Source organism: Martes martes (assembly GCF_963455335.1).
Source record: "Martes martes genome assembly, chromosome: 15".
Lineage (NCBI taxonomy): Eukaryota > Metazoa > Chordata > Mammalia > Carnivora > Mustelidae > Martes > Martes martes.
The window spans coordinates 39,490,084-39,509,771 of record NC_137903.1 but is presented as its reverse complement, the minus strand read 5'-3'; the positions used below and the strand labels follow the sequence as shown (position 1 = coordinate 39,509,771).

The window sequence follows — 19,688 nt, the reverse complement described above, 5'->3', positions numbered from 1 at the left end:
GGTGGGCACAGCCTGTCCGGGAGAACCGCACACCAAGTGAAGGTCTGACGGCTGCTCGCTTGGCCTGGGGCTGTGCTGCATCTTGGAATCAAACATGCAAATCTGTGTGAAGGGAAGGGAGACTGGTCCCCACGGCAGCTGCGGGGTCTGGGCTTGTCCTCCTGCCAGGAGCCAAGGAAGGCCCGTCCGGGCTGGGGAAGTCGTGGCTGTTGATGTGGCCCTGAGAGCAGGGAACGGGGCAGGTGTGTGGGACGAGGGGGGCCCCAGGAGGCCCAGCGCAGTGTGGGTGGGCGCTGGCAAAGGGGGTGTGCAGAGCATCCAACCGACCCTGGCACAGTGTGGCCTTGGGCAGCTCAACACCGTCTCTGGGCCCTCCCAGCTCCGCTGGACTTAGGGCGATGGGCTTTGCCTCTAAGACCACTGTCTCTCTCTAACGAGAAGTTCTTTTGTCCTTCTAGTGTTTAATTTCGGTGTTTACCATCATAAGAAGGAGATTCTGGGATTATGGCCGCATTGCACTGGTGTCGGAAGTTGACAGGTAATAAGGACACGTCACCTCAAGTTTGTGTGTATGTGTCCCCGTCCGTCCATGGGACAGGCTGGCGGCCCCTGGGGGTGCTGAGTCTAGACTGCACTTGTTGCCCGGCTGGCGCTCCAGGAGCTGTTGGCTTCAGGCTGCGGAGGAAACCCAGCTGCCTCGAATACGTAGGGCTTTTCAGGGAGAAGTTGTCATTCTGACCTTGAGTATTTTCAAGGGTCTCTTTCTGGAAATGAGCTAGTCTAGGGCTGGGACGAGGCGAGGCAGGTTAGGGAGCTGCCCCTGTCCCTGTGCGGGGTCAGCGTGGGGGGCTGGCCCTGCTTAGCCAGTGTCAGCTGAGTCTGTAGGGGAGTAGGGTCCCCCTTGGCCCGACACCCCCCTACCCCAGGCTCTGACGGCTCAGGACACCCAAGGGGGGATTGGACTCCAGGCCTGCGTGCCAGCCTCTTCAAGCTCAGCTGCTGCCGCACGGCCTGGATCCTATGTCAAATGCAGAATGGGAAGCTGTGGGGGAGACCCTCGTGTGCCCGCTTCTCGCCCCCCCAGCCTCCTCGGGTGCTCACCACACGACCCCTGCCGCTCTTGCTCCATGGGGCCGTGGTGTAACACGGTCTGTGCATGCGGGGCAGGGGGCACAGACACCTTCCTTCCCCGTGGCCTCGGTGCTGGTGTTTGCAAGCCGGTGGTGCTGTGGATCGGACAGAATATGGCATTTGTTCTGAGTTCTATTTAACACCTGGGGAAACGGATCGCGGACGTCCGTGCTCCAAGGCCCTATATGTGGACGAGTGGCAGCGCTGGGGCCCCAGGACGTGGGGTACGGGTGTGTTCTGCTGATGCCTAAGCCCTGGGCCCTCGTCCCCTGTGAGGTGGAGTGTCACGGCTCTCACGCGCAGGTGTGGGCCTCGCCCTGTCTGCACATCCTTTGGGCCACATCACACCTTGTGCCGGCTCTGCAGTGGGCTTGAAGCTTTGGCCCGGAGCTCTAAGAGGCGGCAGCATGCTGGACGCGGAGTGTAGACCTGGGGAAAGAATTTTCTGTCGTTCTTCCCTTTTGTGTTTCTAGTGAGTCCAGATTCCAGAGATTATCTTCATCTTCCTCTTTCGGGCAACAAGATTTTGAAAGCGAGCTGGTTGGTATTGAAGGGACTGGTGCGGCCGCGGCAGGGGCAGGGGCGGGGGAGGGCCGCCATGTGCCTGTTCAGCGGCTGACTCAGGACCCTGCATCCTGAGTGGCCGGTGCTGGTGACAGCTCTTCCCTACACCGACCAAGCCACCCAGATTGGGATGTGCGCAGGGAGGACGCCGCTGCGGGGAGCATGGGACGGGATCAACTCTCAGGCAGAGGGCTCCCCGCAGCCCCTGTGATCGCAGCGCTCGTCTCTGTGATCACACTCAGGGACAAGTGTGACAGTTTGTTGAGGGCTTGCTGCTGGTTTGAGCCACCGCTGGGCAGGGATCATGCCTTATCCAGCCCTGTCGCCCTGAAGGGATGGTGACCAAACCTGTGTGTCTCCCAGCCAGGGGACAGCCCAGCTTTAGGGGGGATTGTCTGTAAGAGAGGCGATGGACAGTAAAACCTAGAGACCCCCCTTCCCTCCATAATCCCACTGGAGGGGGGGACCGTCCCATCCATGAGGCTCGTTTCCCTGCATCCATCTCAAGTCTCAGCCTGTCATTCCAGACAACTAAACAGAAGCCTGCAGAAGCTTCTCTGCAGCTGTCCTGAGCTCCGTCAGCTCGCTCTTCAAGTTCAGCATTTGCCCCTAGAGCCTGTATGATTCTGCCAATTGTCAAAGCTTGAGAGGTTTTTACAAGTGTTCCAGGCATGGGGTGGGAGCATGGAGACCCTGTCACTCTGGGGACACGTGGTAGCTTGCTGAATTGGGAACAAAAGCATTGCTTTCACGCCAGGGGAGGTTAGCGGGTTGTTTAATGTCACAGACGATGATCACATCTGCCTCCCAAAGACACAGATGTTCATGGCTGCCCCCTGTTCTCTGCATTTCCAGGGATGCTGCCCCTGGCTGACCGCCATCTTCCGCCTGCAGTGAGTACAGCGCGGTGGCTGGGGTGTGTGTTGGTGTGTGTGTGGGGGTGTCTGGCTGGCTGTCTTTCTTGGGTGGGTTTTTGCGTGTTTGACCCACGAGGAGGAAAGGCCAAAATGGCCCGCCCGTGAGATGGGGTCTCTTCGCCGCTTCTCAGCTCAGGTCCAAAGCCAGATGTGGGGGCTGAGAATTGGGGGTCCTGGACGATCCCTGCATGAGCTCACTAAAGCTGATTTTTTGGGCTGTAGGCGGGAGTGATGCCTCCTTAGTATCTAACATGGACATGCCTGGCCAGAGGCTCTACCCATCAGGCTTCTGTGTCTAATTCGGTGCAAAGAGGAAAAATAATGATGCTTTAGTACATTCACCTCATTGGGTTAAAAGTTGCCTTGTTTTTAAGATGTGGGGGCTGCAGGGAAAAATCCTATCCAGCTAGGGTCTGCTGCGATCGCAGGGAGCATCCTTCCAGGGCACCCAGATACGGGAAGGACCTCTCAGAACTGATGATATGTGGCAGTTATGGGGTGCTGGGGATGTCCCTCTCTCTGGGCCTCAGTTTCCCTGACTATAGGAGGGGGCCCAGGATGACATGGTGGGAGAGGGGCATCTGCCAACCCCACCCTTCTCTATCACTGCAGAATCGTGTCACTAGGAGACATTTCTCCTGACACTGTAAGTCACATGTACTCCGCACAAAAAGTCCACCACATAAGGAAAAGAATCAGTGAGAACAAATTTGAGGTTGCCTAGAACCCTCCATGCCCTGCCCCTTCCCTGAGATGCCCAGGGTGTGGTCTTTGGTTGGCTACTCTCTGGCCATGCCCCCGCCCCTGGGCTGGGGACACCCCCCCAACTACCACCCAGAGGAGCGGCAGAGGAAACTGACTCATCATTTCCATGGTAACCCACAACAGCAGTGGGCAGATCGGCTCTGAGGCTGGATTCTCTCCCTATGCCCAGTTTTTCTGGTTCCGTGTCCCCTCCAGTCTCCCACCCCACCCCGCGCAGGAACACACATTTCTCATGGAGGGCTGTCGTGGGGACCGCCGTGTATCCTGCTTTGTCACTATGACACTGTATCAGACGTGTTTCCCATGTCCACTCCCTGGAGTTTTCTCCTGTTCCTGTCTCAGAAAGGACAACACTTTGACATTTTTGAGGCTACAACTAAATTCTAACAGCTGCTCATGGCCAACATTACAACGGACATTCAAGGAGGCCCCTCAGGTTCCTTAAAGTTGCCTCTCCCAGTGAGAAGTCAGAGGTGCGTCCCCAGAAACACTGTGGATGAGCGTCACTAATTCATTGTTCTGAGTCTTCATCATTACCCTTCCCACCTTCTTTCAGGAGCCTGGCTCCCCGGGGCACCTCCCTATCAGGAGAGTGGGAAAGAGGGAAATTCCCCTTCTACCTCCTGGCACGGAGGTCTGGCTGTCAGCCTCTGGAATTTTCCAGGTCCCCAAGCCAGCCGGAGCTTCCAGATATGGGACCCAGGAAAGGGTGGAGCCCCTGTGAAGTCCCGGCAGGACACAGGGAGGAGGAGGGGTGGCAGAGGACCCAAGAGCCCTGGAATGCTTCCAGGACCGGCAACCCCCTGCCTCACAGCTGACCCGAGGGAGCCCTGGGAAAGAGGAGAGCCCCAGCAGCCCCGTTGTCAGTGGCTTTGCTTATTCATAGCAGCGGGGTGGGGTGGGGGGAGGACTAAGTTTCACACCTCGCCCCTGCACAGATGGCTCCCAGGCGTGCTGCTGTGGGGCAGGCTCCGGAGTCCCCACACAAGCTGTGTGACCGGGGACGCCGGCTGCGCCTCCATGTCCTCGTAGGTAGAACACCGGGTTGGGATGGGAACCCACCTCCTGGGCTGGTCCCGAGAATCCAGTGAGGTCACCTGTGGCTGGGCCTGTCACTGCCACTCACGGAGATTCCATGTGCGTGTCTTGGCCAGCGATGACCAGATCCTGGAGTGGTGTGGGGAGGACGCCATCCACTACCTGTCCTTCCAGAGACACATCATCTTCCTGCTGGTGGTGGTCAGCTGCTTGTCCCTGTGCGTCATCCTGCCTGTCAACCTCTCGGGCGACTTGCTGGGTAATGACCCCTCATCCCATGCGACCTGGGCCCAGGCAGAGCCACAAGTCTCCCTGTGATAGGGCAGAACCCCGGGACTCTTGCTCACATTCAGACGTGAGGAGTCCTCAAGGCGACTCTTGGAACCCTCCCCTGTGCCCCAAGGTCTGGAGAAGAACCCACCCCTCCCCCCAGCCAATAGCTGTGCTCCCTCCCCCTATGTCAATTTCTGATTCTGTCCCAGTTCGAGGACTAAAACCCCAAGATTTGTCAAATGGGGCTTTTGGAGCGTGCTTTACACTCTCCTGCCCCCATGCAATCCAGAGACCATAATTAGCGGATCTGGAAGATGTTGGTGATGCTCAAAGTCAAAATCAGAGCGTGGAACAATGTTTCCAAGCAACTGCAGGAAGCCAGCTTCCAAAATGCCGTCATGAATCCACTTTTTCCTTTTCCTTTTTAAAAAATTTTTAAAGTAATCTCTCTACCCACCCTGGGGCTCCAACTCATGACCCCAAGATCAAGAGTCGCATGCTTTGCCGATAGAGCTGGCCAGATGCCCCAAGAACGCACTTCTTTTGCCCAGTGATTCCCAGCTTGGTGTTGGGTCCAGCTTAGGGTGATTTTAAATTTTCTTTTTTTAAAGATTTTATTTATTTATTTGACAGAGAGAGACACAGCGAGAGAGGGAACACCAGCAGAGGGAATGGGAGAGGGAGAAGCAGGTTCTCCACTGAGCAGGGAGCCTGATGCAGGGCTTGAACCCAGCACCCTGGGATCATGACCTGAGCCAAAGGCAGACGCTTAATGACTGAGCCACCCAGGCGCCCCTGATTTTAAATTTTCAAAGAGTGTCACTGGAATCTCCGAGTAAGAGGAATTCCAACGTTGACTTTCCCACATAGTGGGTTGGGAAGAAGCTGTCGGTTCAGCAGAGGCCTTGGTTGATGGGGCTTTGGAAAGACTGGACAGACGGTCAAGGTCCTCTAACGGGCCCAAGGCCACACACCGAGGTGATCGGGCCCTGTTCCCCTCCCCGAGCCTGATCCTGGGACTAAGCGTCTTCCTTTTCTGTAGACAAAGACCCTTACAGTTTTGGGAGGACGACGATAGCAAACCTGCAGACTGAGTGAGTATGGGGTGGGGGCTGACGGGGGTGCGGGGGGCACCCACCAAGGGGAAGGCAGGCTCTGGGGCCCAGGCTTGGCCAGAGAGTCCTCAGCCAGCGGGCAGATGTGCGAGAGCCCCTCCGCGGCAGGGGCGTGTGGCCCGGTCCTTGCACCTGCACTCCGGCTCGGGAGCCAGCCCTCATGGCAGGTGGTGCTCCCCCTCGACCCCCAGCAATGACCTTCTGTGGCTGCACACCATCTTTGCTGTCCTCTACCTCATCCTGACCATAGGCTTCATGCGGCACCACACCCAGTCCATCTGGTACAAGGAAGAGAGCCTGGTGAGTGCGGCTGGGGGCGCAGGGGGGAGTCGGAGCCCTGCAGTGCCCCTGGCCTATGGCCCGGCGAGCAGTGAGCTTAAATTGAGGGCCTCTGTGGAACCTGGCTGGCGTGTCAGCATGCAAAAATGCCTTTTGCTTTTTAATTTTATTTATTTTTTTAAAAAAGATTTTATTTATTTATTTGACAGAGATCACAACTAGGCAGAGATGCAGGTGGGGCGGGGGGAGCAGGCTCCCTGCTGAGCAGAGAGCCCAACACGGGGCTCGATCCCAGGACCCTGAGCCGAAGGCAGAGGCTTAACCCACTGAGCCACCCAGGTGCCTCTGCCTTTTGCTTTTTTAAAAAGAATTCTGATTATTTTAATTTATTTTATCTTATTTTTTAAAAGATTTCATTTATTTATTTACTTGAGACAGAGAGAGAGATAGCAAGAGAGGGAACACAAGCAGGGGGGAGTGGGAGAGGGAGAAGCAGATTGTCCACTGAGCAGGGACCCTGACGTGGGACTCGATCCTGGGACATTGAGATCATGACCTGAGCTGAAGGCAGATGGTCAATGACAGAGGTGCCCCCCAATTCTGATTATTTTAGAACACAGATTTTTTTCCCCTCCATTTTGCCAACTAAGCCCTTAAATTTGTGGGGTTCAGGCTTGTGGTTGCCGATTTTCAGCACCTTCGTGGAAGGTCGGACTGCGAACAGCCCTCTCTCCTTGTCAGCCACAGCTAGATGGGGGCACAGGAGTGCCTGTGAGTTGGTTCCAGGCCTGGGTTCCCTCTTATCTGCTGTATGACTACATTTGAGTCACTCGCCCTCTCTGGGTTCCTTCTCCCTGTCTTGTCATGCAAGAGAGGCTCGCAGGACTGCGGTGGAAGGGTACTATTTGTGCAGCCTGCAAGACGATTCCGTGGGAATGACAGCTGTGCGGCCTTGGCCAGGCGGCAGGAGGGCACCCGAGCCTCCCGAGCTCCCACTGTGTTCTTTGGGGAGGCTGGAACAGGGCTGCAGAGTGGCGCCTGCCTGCAGACAGGCTTGCCCCTCTGACTTCTCTCCCTGGGGTGTTTCTCCGGCAGGTAAGGCGGACCCTGTTCATCACGGGCCTCCCGAGAGACACCAAGAAGGAGACCGTGGAGAACCACTTCCGGTGAGCAGGGCTGCGGTGCGACAAGTGCCTTAGGGGAGCGCTCCATGTCCTGTCTGGGGACTGGGAGACCTCGAGCAGGGCCTGGCCCTGCCACATGGGCATCACGTGGCTGCTGGTGGCATGCAAGGTTTCCAGCTGGGTTGGCCTGTCCTCTGCCTGCCACCATGGCCACCCCAGGTGACCATAGTAGCTGGAGGGGAGGCCAAGGTGTAGGGACAAATAAACAGCTGGAGAGCACCAGGAAGATGACCTCCCCTGGGCGCCTTGGCATCAGCTGTGCAGAGTCTGATGCCCGAGACAGAGCTTGGCTCCAAAGAGAAGCGCCCGGGGCTGGCTCTTCCATGCACAGGCATCTGGGCAGGGGACACGTGTGTCCAGGGCCCTGTCCTCACAGAGTTCACCATTCAGTGAGTCCAAGCTCTCCCTGGCAGGACCTCCTTCTCCACGGTGCTCGCTGAGCACCTGCCCCAGGACTCTTGCAGGTGGTGGGGTGGGGAGGAGGTGTGCGCAGGGTCAGCAGTGAAGCAGCAGGATTGGGGGGGCACAGAACAGGTGCAGAGGCCCCTGGACCCCGTGGGCTGCAGGTGAGGGAGCCGGCTTCAGTCTGTCCTCACTCCCACCAGCTCAGTGGCCAGTAATCTGTAGAGCGGGCTGGGGCAGAAGACCATGTAGCTTGGCACCATTTGTGAACTACGCAGAGGTGTAAAGCGAGTGTTTACAACTTATTGACTAACCTCTTCAGCAGCTCCAAGTATTTTAGAAGTACTCTTTTATGTAAACACCGTACTGGCGTCCTTTTTCTCTGTTCCTTGAAACAGCTCCTGAGGGACCCTGCTGGGCAGCATGGAAAGCAATTGTGTCATTTGTTGTATAGCCTTAGCCAAGAAAAGCTCCCTCCTACCGCACAGACCCTGGGTCGGAGCTCTCCCAGTTGAGGTGGCTCTTTTGGTGCATGGGGCTGCAGCAACCCCTGGGACCCGACCTGGCATCTGCCTTGTGGCTGGGGTGCTCACGCTGGGGTTCTCTTCCCCGGTGATCTTCCTGGGCCCCGGGCTTGTCCTGCTGTTCAAAACAATGATTGACATGTGGTGGGCTTTGTCCCTCACAAAGATGTACCCAGAAGTGTGCCTGGCATATGGCGGGGGTGGATTATGTGTGTCGGGGGAGGGAAGGTCACGCGGTACTGCAGGGCTGCCCAGAGGCAGATCGCGGTTCTCAACAGCCACTAGCTGTGTGGCCTGGGGCACAAGTCCTATAATCTGTCCAATGCAATTTTCCTCATCTGGAAAACGGGGATGAAACCTCCCAGGTTACGATGAGGATTAAATCAGTCCCTAACAGTCCTTGGTCAATGGCAAGGATGCGCACAGCATGCGTACAAGTAGACACAATCTTACCAGGATGGTTAACGAGGGTGCAGACATTTTCTGGGCTGAGGGTCCTTTGCTTTCATTAAACCTGAAAGGTCTGTGACCTTCAAAAGGGTCACAGATGGGATAGAACTTCAGGGGTCCACGGTCGACATGACCTAGAGCCAACGATAAATATCTTCCCTTGGGTGGGTGGAGAATGTCAGCTGTGGTGTCCAGCCTTGGCCACAAGCACCCGCTGACTTAAAGCCATGAGGGTCTAAACCTGTCACTTGCAGTGACTTTCATGCTCTTAGAAAAGGCCTCTTTGTATTAAATTTCAAAATTTCCCCTGTTGATAAAAGACAAAGAGAAAAGAACTCTCTGTTGGCACAAAAATAAAAGCCGTGGAGATTTGGGGGTCTCGCCTGCCCGGGGGGGGTCCTCTTTTCCAACAGGCATTTTTCTGGGCACAGGGACGCATATCCCACATGTGAGGTGTTGGACGTCCAGCTGTGCTACAACGTGGCCAGACTGCTGTCTCTGTGCAGGGAGAGGTAAGGCGGGGGGCGGCCTGGGGACCCCCTCCCCTGCCAAGACCCCACCCTCCTTCCTGCTGGCCCTGGGGAAGGCAGGAGGGCGGCTCTGCCCCTCTCTTGCTGGGGTCTGGTGGCGGCTGGTGTCCTAGGCTGACGTTCCCGCACCGCCCTCCACACCCCCCCACCCCGCGCCCCGGGCAGGAAGAAGACGGAGAAGAGCCTGAGCTATTACACGAGCCTACGGGCAAAGACAGGCCAGTGGACCCTGATCAACCCCAGGCCCTGTGGCCAGTTCTGCTGCTGCGAAGTGCCCGGCTGTGAGTGGGTGAGGGCCCGGCCCCTGCAGGAGCACACTGCGTAGTCCCCAACCCCCATGCTGGCCGCCTGGTCACCAGGGGGTGTGTCCGCCGGCAGGAGGACGCCATCGCTTACTACACGCGTCTGAAGGACAGGCTGACCGAGAGGATCGTGGAGGAGGAGCGCCGGGTCCAGGAGCGGCCACTGGGGATGGCCTTCGTCACCTTCCAGGAGAAGTCCATGGCCACCTAGTGAGTGGGACCCTTCCCCAGCCAACTCTGGTCCCCCTGCAGGTGACTTGCTGTCCCTGTTGGATGCAGGTGGTCCTGCGGAACCCATCCCTCGGATTTGCGAGTGGCATTTCCATCTCCTTCCCCGGGTGTGGCTGGGGACGTCGCACACCCCCGGTCATCCCAGCCCATGTGTGTGTGATAGCTGGGCAGGGGTGACTCTTCTGAGCTCCTCTCGGCTTGAAGCAGACTCACCTTCCTGCTGGGCTCTCACCAGCTGCCCCAGGGATCCTGTTGCCTCTGTCCAGTGTTCTGCCCAGCAGAACAGATGCTGCCCTCCTTCAGATGTCTGCTCTGGACCACAGATCTTCTTCTGTGTCCGGGTTGCCCAACCCTGTACAAATGCACACCACCCCCCCAGGCACTCTGGGACTCCCTGTTGCTGAGCTGAGGCCTGGGGAGGGTTGCAGAATGTAGGCTGGCATGGGGAGCTCGCTCCCAAAGCAGTCCTGTGCCTGGGATCGGGAGAGCGCTGGTGACAGCAGGTGGCCACACAGATGCCCCTTCCCCTGTCTTCTCTGTGGGCAGCATGGGCCCAGGGATGGACCCTGCCTCAAGGCTAGAGCCAGGAGGGACCCGTGGAAAGAGGGTGTTCTGAGGCAAGAGTGGGGGGCATGGTGATGGCAGGGGGTGAGGTGGCTGTCCTGGGGAGGGTATCAGAGCAGGAAGGAGTGGGGGGAGGGCTGGTGAGACCCTGGCCTGGTCACAGGATGTGCCCACAGTGCACCAGTGTGCGGGGTGGGCAGAGGGGGTGGCCCGGGGAAGAGCCGTGGGTCGAGGTCGTGCAACAGTATGGGAGGCAGTCAGACGGAGGGGGCACACAGCTGGGTGGTGGAGCCTCAGTTTCTCTATCCGTGAAGCAGAAGTCCTCCCTGGCTTACTCAGTTGTTCTGGGGATTAGAATCCTCCCCAGAGAGTGCCAGGCATGGCTTTTCTTAGCATCACCTGTAATAAACTAATAAAGCCAAGGTCCCTTGCCCCGGGGGCCCCCTCTCTCACTGGGTCCCATCTGCCATGTGTGTACGTGGTCCCCAGGCGTCCAGACAGACCCTGGCCACTACTGCTTTCCCTGGCAGCATCCTGAAGGACTTCAACGCCTGTAAGTGTCAGAGTCTGCGGTGCAAAGGGGAGCCCCAGCCGTCCTCCTGCAGCGGGGAGCTCCACACCTCCAAATGGACAGTGGCTTTTGCCACTTACCCCGAGGACATCTGCTGGTGAGCCCCTGGGGCGGGGTAGGTGCCTGCTGGGACTGCCTGGTCACTGGGAAGCCCAGGCGGGAGCTGGCAGTCAGGGAGGCCGGCATGTGGCCCCTACTCCTCTCTGGACCAGGGCTGTGGGGGGCGTGTTGTGTGTGCGGCTGGTTGGGCGGGGGGGGGGGGGCGGCTTGTCCACGCCCTAGACTTCACTCCCATGAATCCAAACTATCCCAAATAGTATCATTTCTATACATGATCAGTTACTTTTCAGTTGAGGTGTTTCTCTTTTTCATACTTAGTATCTTTAAAATGCAAGTATGTTACTTGGTTGGGACTGGGCCCTGCAAGGCTCAGCAGCAGGGCTGGCTTCCAGCTCTTGTCCCCTGTCCCCCACCCACCGCTCCGGCCCCATGCAGCCTTCGGTCAGGTGACAGCCATCTGTCTGGCCTGTGGGACATGCGGGGGAGCTGAGCTGTGTCCACGAGGCCATCAGTGAGCCTGGAGCATGATGCAGGGGTGAGGACAACCCCAGGAGAGGCCCAGCACAGTTGGCCTCAGTACTGCCTCCCCCTGCCAAGATCAACGTTTAGGTGCTCCTCCCCACTGGCCTCCGACAGTTCTGCTCCTTGCGTCGCAGGGCTTACCAACCTTGGGGGTGGTTTGTCTGTTCGTGGTGGGCTGGGGCCCAGGCCCTGCTGTCCCCTGCCTCCCCCTCCCTGCACCCAGCCCCGGCCCTGCTGGGGAGGATGTGTCACTGGTCACCAGGGCAGCAGACATGGCTGGGCAGTCCTAGGCCGGAGCCTCGTTTTTCCGCCTGGGTGCTCACGGGACCTCTTTGGTGGGTTCTGGCCCTGACGCTGTGGCTGGGGAGCCATGCTCGCCGTGCATAACCTGCTTTCCCCCTGAGCTCAAAGGGACCCCAGATCTGACATGGCTGAAGCTGAGGGTCAGTACAGAGCGCTTGCCTGTACCCCTGAGGTCAAAACGAGCCCCTTGCCAGAGTCCTCTGCCCGGTGTCTTGCCGTGTCTAAATTTGACCCACTGACCCACCTACTCTGGGGCCGCTGCTGGCATGGCAGGCAGCCAGAGCCCAGGAGATAAGCCTCCAGGGCCTGTGTCCTCCGCCTGCAGGAAGAACCTGTCCATCCAGGGCTTCCGCTGGTGGTTCCAGTGGCTGGGTATCAACTTCACGCTCTTCGTGGGACTGTTTTTCCTGACAACGCCCTCCATCATCCTGTCCACCATAGACAAGTTCAATGTCACCAAACCCATCCACGAGCTGAACGTGAGTGACTGTGCTGCAAGGCCTCTTGCAGGAGAAGGGAGAAGGGTGGTGAGAAGGCGTGCGTGGTGGGCGGATCGGGAGCCAAGGGACGGCACTGAGCTGGGAGCAGTGGCTGCGAGCAGGGGTGAGGCCAGCGGTGCAGGTGCAGAGAGGACACTCCTGCCAGGGCCTCTGCCAGGCTGTCCTCATCCCCACATCATGCTCCAGGTTCACCGATGGCCCCGTGGACACAACTCAGCTCCCCCACGTGTCCCCCAGGCCAGACCGGTGGCTGACTCCTACATGGGAGGGTGCTGGGGGGCAGGTAGAAAGGAGTGACAAATGCTTCATGCATTGGGATGGCAATTGTCCCTGTCATGTTCTGGCATCTAATAATCTTCTTACAAAACCATTGAGCCTAGATAGGAAACCGATGAAGTTTTAAAATCTTAGATAAATCCAGAATAGCCAGACACTTCCTAAATGGTCATCTGGTTAAAAAGGCATTAGTTTCCCATAATTAGCTCTGCTGGACCCTAAGTCATTTTTCTTTTTTCCAATTCCTCTTGGCATTCTGTGAGTCACGCTCTGGGAAAGCACATGGGGCTGGCCCTTGCTGTGCCGTTGCTGGTTGGTGAATTCTGAGCCTTGGATTTTTGTCCAACGGCTGGAGTGAGAGCACCTGCCTCAGCACCCTCTCTGGCTGCGGGGCTGGACCCACCATGAGCTAATGTGTGCTTGGAGCTCTTCTACCTGATGTGGTATGAAAGTAAAGAAATACACAACAAACACTAAGCAGTTTTTCTTAGAATTAAAGCCGGTAAATGTTCACACCTTTGCCAATCTTGGGACGTGTGGCCAAGGCCTGTTCTTTGGAGGTAGACCGGTGGAGTGGCGCCCCCTTTTCTGTTCTCCATAAACCAGTTTGGGTTTCTTACAGTAAAACAGGGATCTACAGACACTGGCCACCATTCGGAGGACAGACCCCTCCCAGATCTCTGGTCCATGGCTGTTCTGTAGTTAATTTAGTCTCGTCTATTTCTGTAACCTTTTTTTTTAAAAAAGATCTTATTTATTTGACAGACAGAGATCACAAGTAGGCAGAGAGGCAGACAGAGAGAAAGGAAGGGAAGCAGGTTCCCTGTTAAGCAGGGAGCCCGATGCGGGGGTTGATCCCAGGACCCAGAGATCATGACCTCAGCCGAAGGCAGAGGCTTAACCCACTGAGCCACCCAGGCGCCCCATCAGTAACATTTTTAAAGAGATTTATTTATTTATTTATTTATTTGAGAGAGAGAGAGGGAGGAGGTGGGGGAGGGGCAGAGGGGGAGAGAATCCCAAGCAGACCCCACTGAGTGCAGAGCTTGACTCAGGGCTCCATCCCATGACCCAGAGGTGAAATCTGAGCCCAAACCAGAAGTTGGAATCTCAAGCGACTGTACCACCCAGGGGCCCCTCATTCAGTAGCATTTTCTAGAAATTGGCCTTTATCGAGTTTCTGAAGTATGCCACTTGGTTTTCACCAGATTTTCTATGGTTATGCTCATTTTATCAGGGAAAGTGGTGAGTCTGTAAGCCCATGTGATGATAATTGTGGGTGCTGTGGGCTCACATGGGATGGGGCCCCCACTGGGCAGGCGGGAGCTGAGTGGGTGGCTGCCCCAGGGCGCCTCCCACTCAGCTTCGGTGTGCCCACCTCCCTTGGCAGCCACTGCTGGTTGTGTACCGGGGGGCCCAGAGGTGATGGGGGCTGCCTGTGAAGTTCCTTGCTTCGCTTCGAAGAGCTTTACTCCCGTCCAGGCCGGTTACGGCCTGTTCGGCCAACGTCATGGGACACACACCCCGTCCCAGGCCCGGTGTCAGCTCCGGGGGATGTCACCGCGTCGCGGTGCCCATGGCCCCTCCACCTGTCTCCTCCGTGGCCCTTGTGTTCCAGGACCCCATCATTAGCCAGTTCTTCCCGACCCTCCTGCTCTGGTCCTTCTCGGCCCTGCTCCCCACCATCGTGTACTACTCCACGCTGCTGGAGTCTCACTGGACCAAGTGAGTGAGCACTGCCAGTGCCCGACCCCCACCCCCAGGGCAGGGCTCCCCCCCACCCCCAGCAGGGGCCTTCCGGGCACATGGAGCACCTTGGGGGCTGGGAGGACCCACCCACGGCTTCCTGCAGGTCTGGAGAGAACCGGATCATGATGTCAAAAGTCTACATATTTTTGATCTTCATGGTGCTGATCCTGCCTTCCCTGGGCCTCACCAGGTACCCCCTGCCGCCACCTCTCGGAGCTCATGTCCCACTCGGGGTGCTGTGGGGCTCAGGGATTCTTCTGGAGATGAGGTATCTTCCTTAAATGAAGCTTGAGAGCAAAACGGAGCTTGGACCTTCCCTGTAGGGAACGGAGAATCTGTTTTAAGGGAGGGAGTTGCTGGGAGAGCGGCCCGACCGGGTAACCTGCAGTTAAGCGGCATCTTAGACAAGGAACATGGACCTGGAGGTCCTGCCTGATGCTTTGAGCAGAAAAATGTGAAAACGCCTGGTGAGCGCAGCGAGCGCTGGACAGAAATTCTCATGGCACTCGTTTTTTTTCCCCCCAGTCTGGACTTTTTCTTCCGGTGGCTCTTTGACAAAACTTCCTCGGAAGGCTACATCAGGCTGGAGTAGGTGTCGGCTGCACCGCATTTGGGAGCCACCGTCCCTGGGACACGTCCCCCTGGGACCCGGCTGGGGCAGTGGGGGGGGTGGTCCAGAGCACACTCTGGGACAGTCCTCTCCTCCAGCGGCCCCGGGGCCCGGCACCTCCCCAGCACCCCTCCCAGCCCGGGCAGAGCCTTCGGCGGGCACCGGGGGAGGGGATCCACTCTGTGCCAACTGTGCCTAAATGCGGGTCATCTCTGAGGGCGGAACTCCATTAGTGGCCGTCTTGTTCGTTCTTTGAGACTTATTCCTGAGAATGGAGTCACTTGGGGAGGGAGGAATAATGAGCCCTGGAGGCACCTTCCGTGGTGGGAGAGAGGCTCCCGGCCTCAGCTCACCCCCCACCCACCGGTGGCCCCACAGGTGCGTCTTCCTGCCCGACCAGGGTGCCTTCTTTGTGAACTACGTCATCGCCTCGGCCTTCATCGGCAACGGGATGGAGCTGCTCCGGCTGCCAGGCCTGGTGCTCTACACCTTCCGCATGTTCATGGCCAAGACAGCAGCCGACCGCAGGAATGTCAAGCAGGTACAGGGGCGCAGCGGGCGGGGCCTGGATGTAGACTGCCCCCAGGACCCCAGCCTCCGTGCCATGCTGTGTGGCTCCGTGGGGGGCCTGACCCTGAAGCCTGCGGGTTGGGGTCACTGTCTGTCTGTCCTGAGCACCCCTGATCAGAATGAGAGACACACGAAAGGCCCGCGAATCCTTCGTGGCCCTGGGTGGCCTGGGTGGGAGCCCAGTGAGGCTGGGGGTTTGCGGAGGGCAAAAGGGACCCCAAGAGGTGGGGGTAGCTGTGCACCTCCTGTTTTGGAAGTTGTCCGCGTGTTGTCCCCCGGCAGCCCGGACTGAGCTCCTCGCCCCTCCACCCAGACCCAGGCCTTCCAGTATGAGTTTGGCGCCATGTACGCGTGGGTGCTGTGTGTCTTCACGGTCATCATGGCCTACAGCATCACCTGCCCCATCATCGCACCCTTCGGTGAGTGGCTGGGGGTGGGGTGCCGGGTCACCCTCCGTCAGAACGGCTCTGCAGCGGACCGCCCGCGCTCAGCCAGGCCCGCACCGCTGCACGCCACCGGGATCTCGCCGCCACGTGCCACACGGGCTGCGAGGCAGGTGTGGTTTCTGTTCCCCTTTGACTGATGAAACCCAGTGATGAAGTGGGACGGAGTGAGGAGCAGACCCGGATTTGGATTGGGGACCGTGTGACCTTGGAGACCAAGGTCTTGCCACTAAAGTAAACATCAGGTTCCCAGGTTTCGGCACCAAAATATGTATATATTTATACATTAGACATACTACTTGGGTTCCAAATGGGCAGGCCACGGAGCCAGTCCCAGGAAGCAGGAGGTGGTGGGCCCGTGGCTGGGGTGGTCCAGCAGGGTCTGCTGCTCACAGCCCCACCTCCGCAGGCCTCATCTACATCCTGCTCAAGCACATGGTGGACCGGCACAACCTCTACTTTGCCTACCTCCCGGCCAAGCTAGAGAAGAGGATCCACCTGGCAGCCGTGAACCAGGCTCTGGCTGCGCCCATCCTGTGCCTCTTCTGGCTCTGTTTCTTCTCCTTCCTGCGCCTGGGTGAGGGGCCCTTCTGACCAGGGCGGGCTGTGGGGGTGGGGGGCTCACGGTGCTGCATGCACACCGGCTGGTCGGATCTCTCACTGGGGTGCCCTATTGGAACGTGGGTCCCGGGCAAGGGCTGGTGGGGGCAGCAGGGCCGGAGCTGGCTGGAGCCCGGGGGACCCCGGGGACCCCAAGTCAGTAGAGAAACCTTACAGAGAAGGCCTGAACCAGAGAGGGCAAGTCGGTGTAGGCTGCCGTTTGGGGTGTGGGTGGGCCCAGGTCATCAGCACAGTGCAGAAGTGGGGGCCCGTGGGAGGAGAAGCGGACACTCTCAGGCCAATAAAAAAGGCAGAAGGATTGTGACCGAGCCCTGGTCGGGCGAGGGGGCCTCCATCCCACCTAGCCCAGGGCACGGAGCTGCCAGGGAGCCGGCCCAGCAAGGAAGCGGGGCTTGGGGTCCCAGCTCCTGAAATCTGACCAGGGATGAGGCCAGCCATTCAGCGGGTCCCCCTCCAGCTGCTCCTGGCTAGACGACACCCTCCTGGCCGCGGGAGAGTTCCTATGTGGTTGCCGCACCAGCTGTGGCACCTCTCCCCCCAGCACGGCTGGCGTCCCTCTGTCCCCAGGTCTGAGGGCCCCCCTCACCCTGTTTACGCTCCTGGTCGTGCTGCTCACCATCTTGGTCTGTGTGGCCTACACCTGCTTCGGATGCTTCAAGCACCTCAGCCCTCTGAACTACAGGGTAAGGGGTTCCACAGGGACGTGGGTGGGGGAGGGGGTGGGGGCGGTCCCCACCTCGTCACAGCCCAACCTGTCAGCAGTCTTGTCCATGTTTTGTTTATCCTTGGGGAAGGCACGGGTGGCTGGGTGCGATGTGCGGCTTCCCTCCCCCCCAACCCCCTGCGCGGCCCGCTCCCCCCACCTGCTGCAGGGAGCTTGGTGCCCACCAGTACTGTCATCCGGGTGGTAAAGGTCGGTTTGTTCCAAGGCTGCTGGTTCAGGGAGATGGGTTTTGTTGATCACGGTGAGTCTTTGCTGTCATCTGCAGACGGAGGACTCGGGCGGCAGTGACAGGGGAAGTGAGGCAGATGCCCCCAGGCCAGCGGCCTTCACGGTAAGTTCTCCTTCTTCCCCAGCCACCAGCCTGGGGGGCTCCCTGGGGCGGGGCCGGGGGGGGCACAAAAGTGCTTTGATCACGTGGCAGCCATGGTTCCAGAAGGAATCCCTAGTCCCACAGGATGCTTCACCCGCACTAGTGAAGCCACATTTCAGAAGTAATCGCTGATGCCCGTGAAGCCACATTTGGCCAAGATGCCGCCCCACCCCCTGGTTCCGGTTTCAGGCCCTGGTTCCTTCTCTGCAGGTTTCATGCCCCCTGCGCTCAGGCCTCTCCCGGGGCAGTGTGGTAGGGGCCTGTGGCTGCGGAAGTGTACAGGAAACGGGGTGGCCCCAGTGCCTGCTGTGGGAGGCCCCCAGGGTCCCTGCCAGAGACCCAGGGTGGAGCAGCCTTCTCTCCTGCCCCTCCCTTCCCTGGGCCGGGTGCTCCTGTGACTGTGTCTGTCCTCGGACCAGCCCCAGTGGAGAGAGGGTTCTCGGAAAGTCACCTGCCCCTGCAGACAGGGGAGGAGGCAGACAGGTGGAGGGCTCGAGTCCCCTTCTTCACTGGGCTCTGGGGCCTCGCAGCAGGAAGCAGGGGAGGAGCGGGTTCGGAGTCTCGTGCCCGGCTCCCCCCGCACCCCCGGCTCCAAGCACTCAGTCCCTCCTTCTCCGTTTGCTGGTAGCCCTACGTGCCCCGGATTCTGAGCGGCTTGTCCTCAGAGAGAACAGCCCTGTCCCCGCAGCAGCAGCAGACCTATGGCGCCATCCACAGCATCAGCGAGACTGTCCCAGGGTCCCGGGGACAGTGACAGCAGCATACCTGCCTACCAGGAGGCCTGAGGGCTGCCGGGCCAGGCTCAGAGCCAGGAGAGGAGACCCAGGCGGGAAGGCGGCTTGACTCAGGCCCCAGCCGAGCCCAGGATGACTTCCCACCAGTTTTAAGCACAGCTGCTCTTAAACGATGGAACCAGGAAGGTGTTCCTGCCCTTGGCTGAGGAGGCAGGCTGGGACTGCCATTGGGTGGTGAGTGCTGGCCTTTCTGGCCACGGCAGAGGGGACGGGAGCTGAGCAGCTCTGAGCCCGGCTCATTTACAGGTCCCTCTCCCGCACAAACGTCCAGCTCTGTAGCTGGGATGCCGTCCCTGGGGATTTGGGGCAGAATCCCGTATTGGAATTGTGCACCCACAGCCCCATTGCTGTGGTGACAGAATCTGGTACCAGGGAGGACACGCGACTTGCCCAGCACCAGAAGACCCCTCAACTAGCCAATAACCAAAAAGCCTGCAGCGGATCCCAGCTGGAGAGGGGTCCAGATGATGGCTGGTGTCCAGGCCTCCCCCTCTGATCCGGGAGGGGGTGTGGGAACAGGCAGGCAGTGGGCCAGGCCGGGTTGGGTGGGCTGCAACCCTGGCTGGAAGGACAGGTGGCCCCTTCCTTTTTCTCCCTGTGGGGATGGGGACTGGCAGCCTCCCACTGCCTCCAAGGGGTGCCAGAGGCACATGGGCCAGGTGGGTGGTGGCCCAGGTCCCTTGCCACCCCCCCCCCAGCAGCCCCATGTTCTGGGCAGCCAGGGACATGAGGAGGGGGTGGAGCATCCCGGTGTCCCCCCCCCCCCCCGGGCCTGTTCTGCCCTTCCCAGTGGGGACCCCCCCTCCCCAACCCAGACCCAACCTGCCAGCTGTACTGGGACGGCTCCCCATTTGGGACGGGGTGTGCCCATGTCACCTGCTTCCAGCCATTCTTAGGAATAGAATCATTTATCATCACTGACATGCGTGTGGGATCACTGGAGGGGGACAGTGAGCAGGGGGCCAGCAGGGGCGGGGGACAGGTGTGGGGTGTACATCATTGCAAAGAGAAGAGGGGGGTCTCCCTGCTCCTTGGGAAGGCCCTGGGGCGGGGAGGACAGCTGTCGGCTGGGGAGCCTGCGGGTGACAGCCAGCTTCACGGGCATCAGCGCTGTTCCAGCAGCCCCACGAATTTGCAGATGTCCCGGGCCAGCAGCTCTGGTTCCTCAAAGGCGGCAAAGTGGCCCCCACGGGTCATGTAGGAATAGGAGACGAGTTTCGGATACTTGAACTTCACCCACTTTTCCGGCACATGCATTAACTCACAAGGGAAGGCAGCAAAGCCTGTGGGCACGTGGACCTTGATC

General features: G+C 59.0%; 2 protein-coding genes across 11 annotated transcripts in view; one reads left to right on the top strand and one right to left on the bottom strand.

Annotated features, from left to right (window-relative positions):
• Window positions 1–19,303, top strand: part of TMEM63A (transmembrane protein 63A) — a 25,505-nt gene extending 6,202 nt beyond the window's left edge. Inside the window, exons 4-24 of the mRNA XM_080824993.1 lie at window positions 459–538; window positions 1,605–1,671; window positions 2,551–2,588; window positions 4,532–4,674; window positions 5,731–5,782; window positions 5,995–6,103; window positions 7,178–7,248; window positions 9,074–9,154; window positions 9,338–9,461; window positions 9,551–9,684; window positions 10,800–10,937; window positions 12,051–12,204; window positions 14,120–14,226; window positions 14,354–14,440; window positions 14,776–14,838; window positions 15,239–15,401; window positions 15,744–15,849; window positions 16,283–16,450; window positions 17,062–17,177; window positions 17,484–17,549; window positions 18,217–19,303. Coding sequence (XP_080681119.1) covers window positions 459–538; window positions 1,605–1,671; window positions 2,551–2,588; window positions 4,532–4,674; window positions 5,731–5,782; window positions 5,995–6,103; window positions 7,178–7,248; window positions 9,074–9,154; window positions 9,338–9,461; window positions 9,551–9,684; window positions 10,800–10,937; window positions 12,051–12,204; window positions 14,120–14,226; window positions 14,354–14,440; window positions 14,776–14,838; window positions 15,239–15,401; window positions 15,744–15,849; window positions 16,283–16,450; window positions 17,062–17,177; window positions 17,484–17,549; window positions 18,217–18,342 — 2,193 coding nt within the window. The 3' untranslated portion in view covers window positions 18,343–19,303. The remainder of the gene's footprint in view (window positions 1–458; window positions 539–1,604; window positions 1,672–2,550; window positions 2,589–4,531; window positions 4,675–5,730; window positions 5,783–5,994; window positions 6,104–7,177; window positions 7,249–9,073; window positions 9,155–9,337; window positions 9,462–9,550; window positions 9,685–10,799; window positions 10,938–12,050; window positions 12,205–14,119; window positions 14,227–14,353; window positions 14,441–14,775; window positions 14,839–15,238; window positions 15,402–15,743; window positions 15,850–16,282; window positions 16,451–17,061; window positions 17,178–17,483; window positions 17,550–18,216) is intronic.
• Window positions 19,272–19,688, bottom strand: part of EPHX1 (epoxide hydrolase 1) — a 34,173-nt gene continuing 33,756 nt past the window's right edge. For all 10 annotated transcript variants that reach the window (XM_080825002.1, XM_080824998.1, XM_080825000.1 and 7 more), the window contains one exon: window positions 19,272–19,688. In XM_080825002.1, coding sequence (XP_080681128.1) covers window positions 19,487–19,688 — 202 coding nt within the window. In that variant the 3' untranslated portion in view covers window positions 19,272–19,486.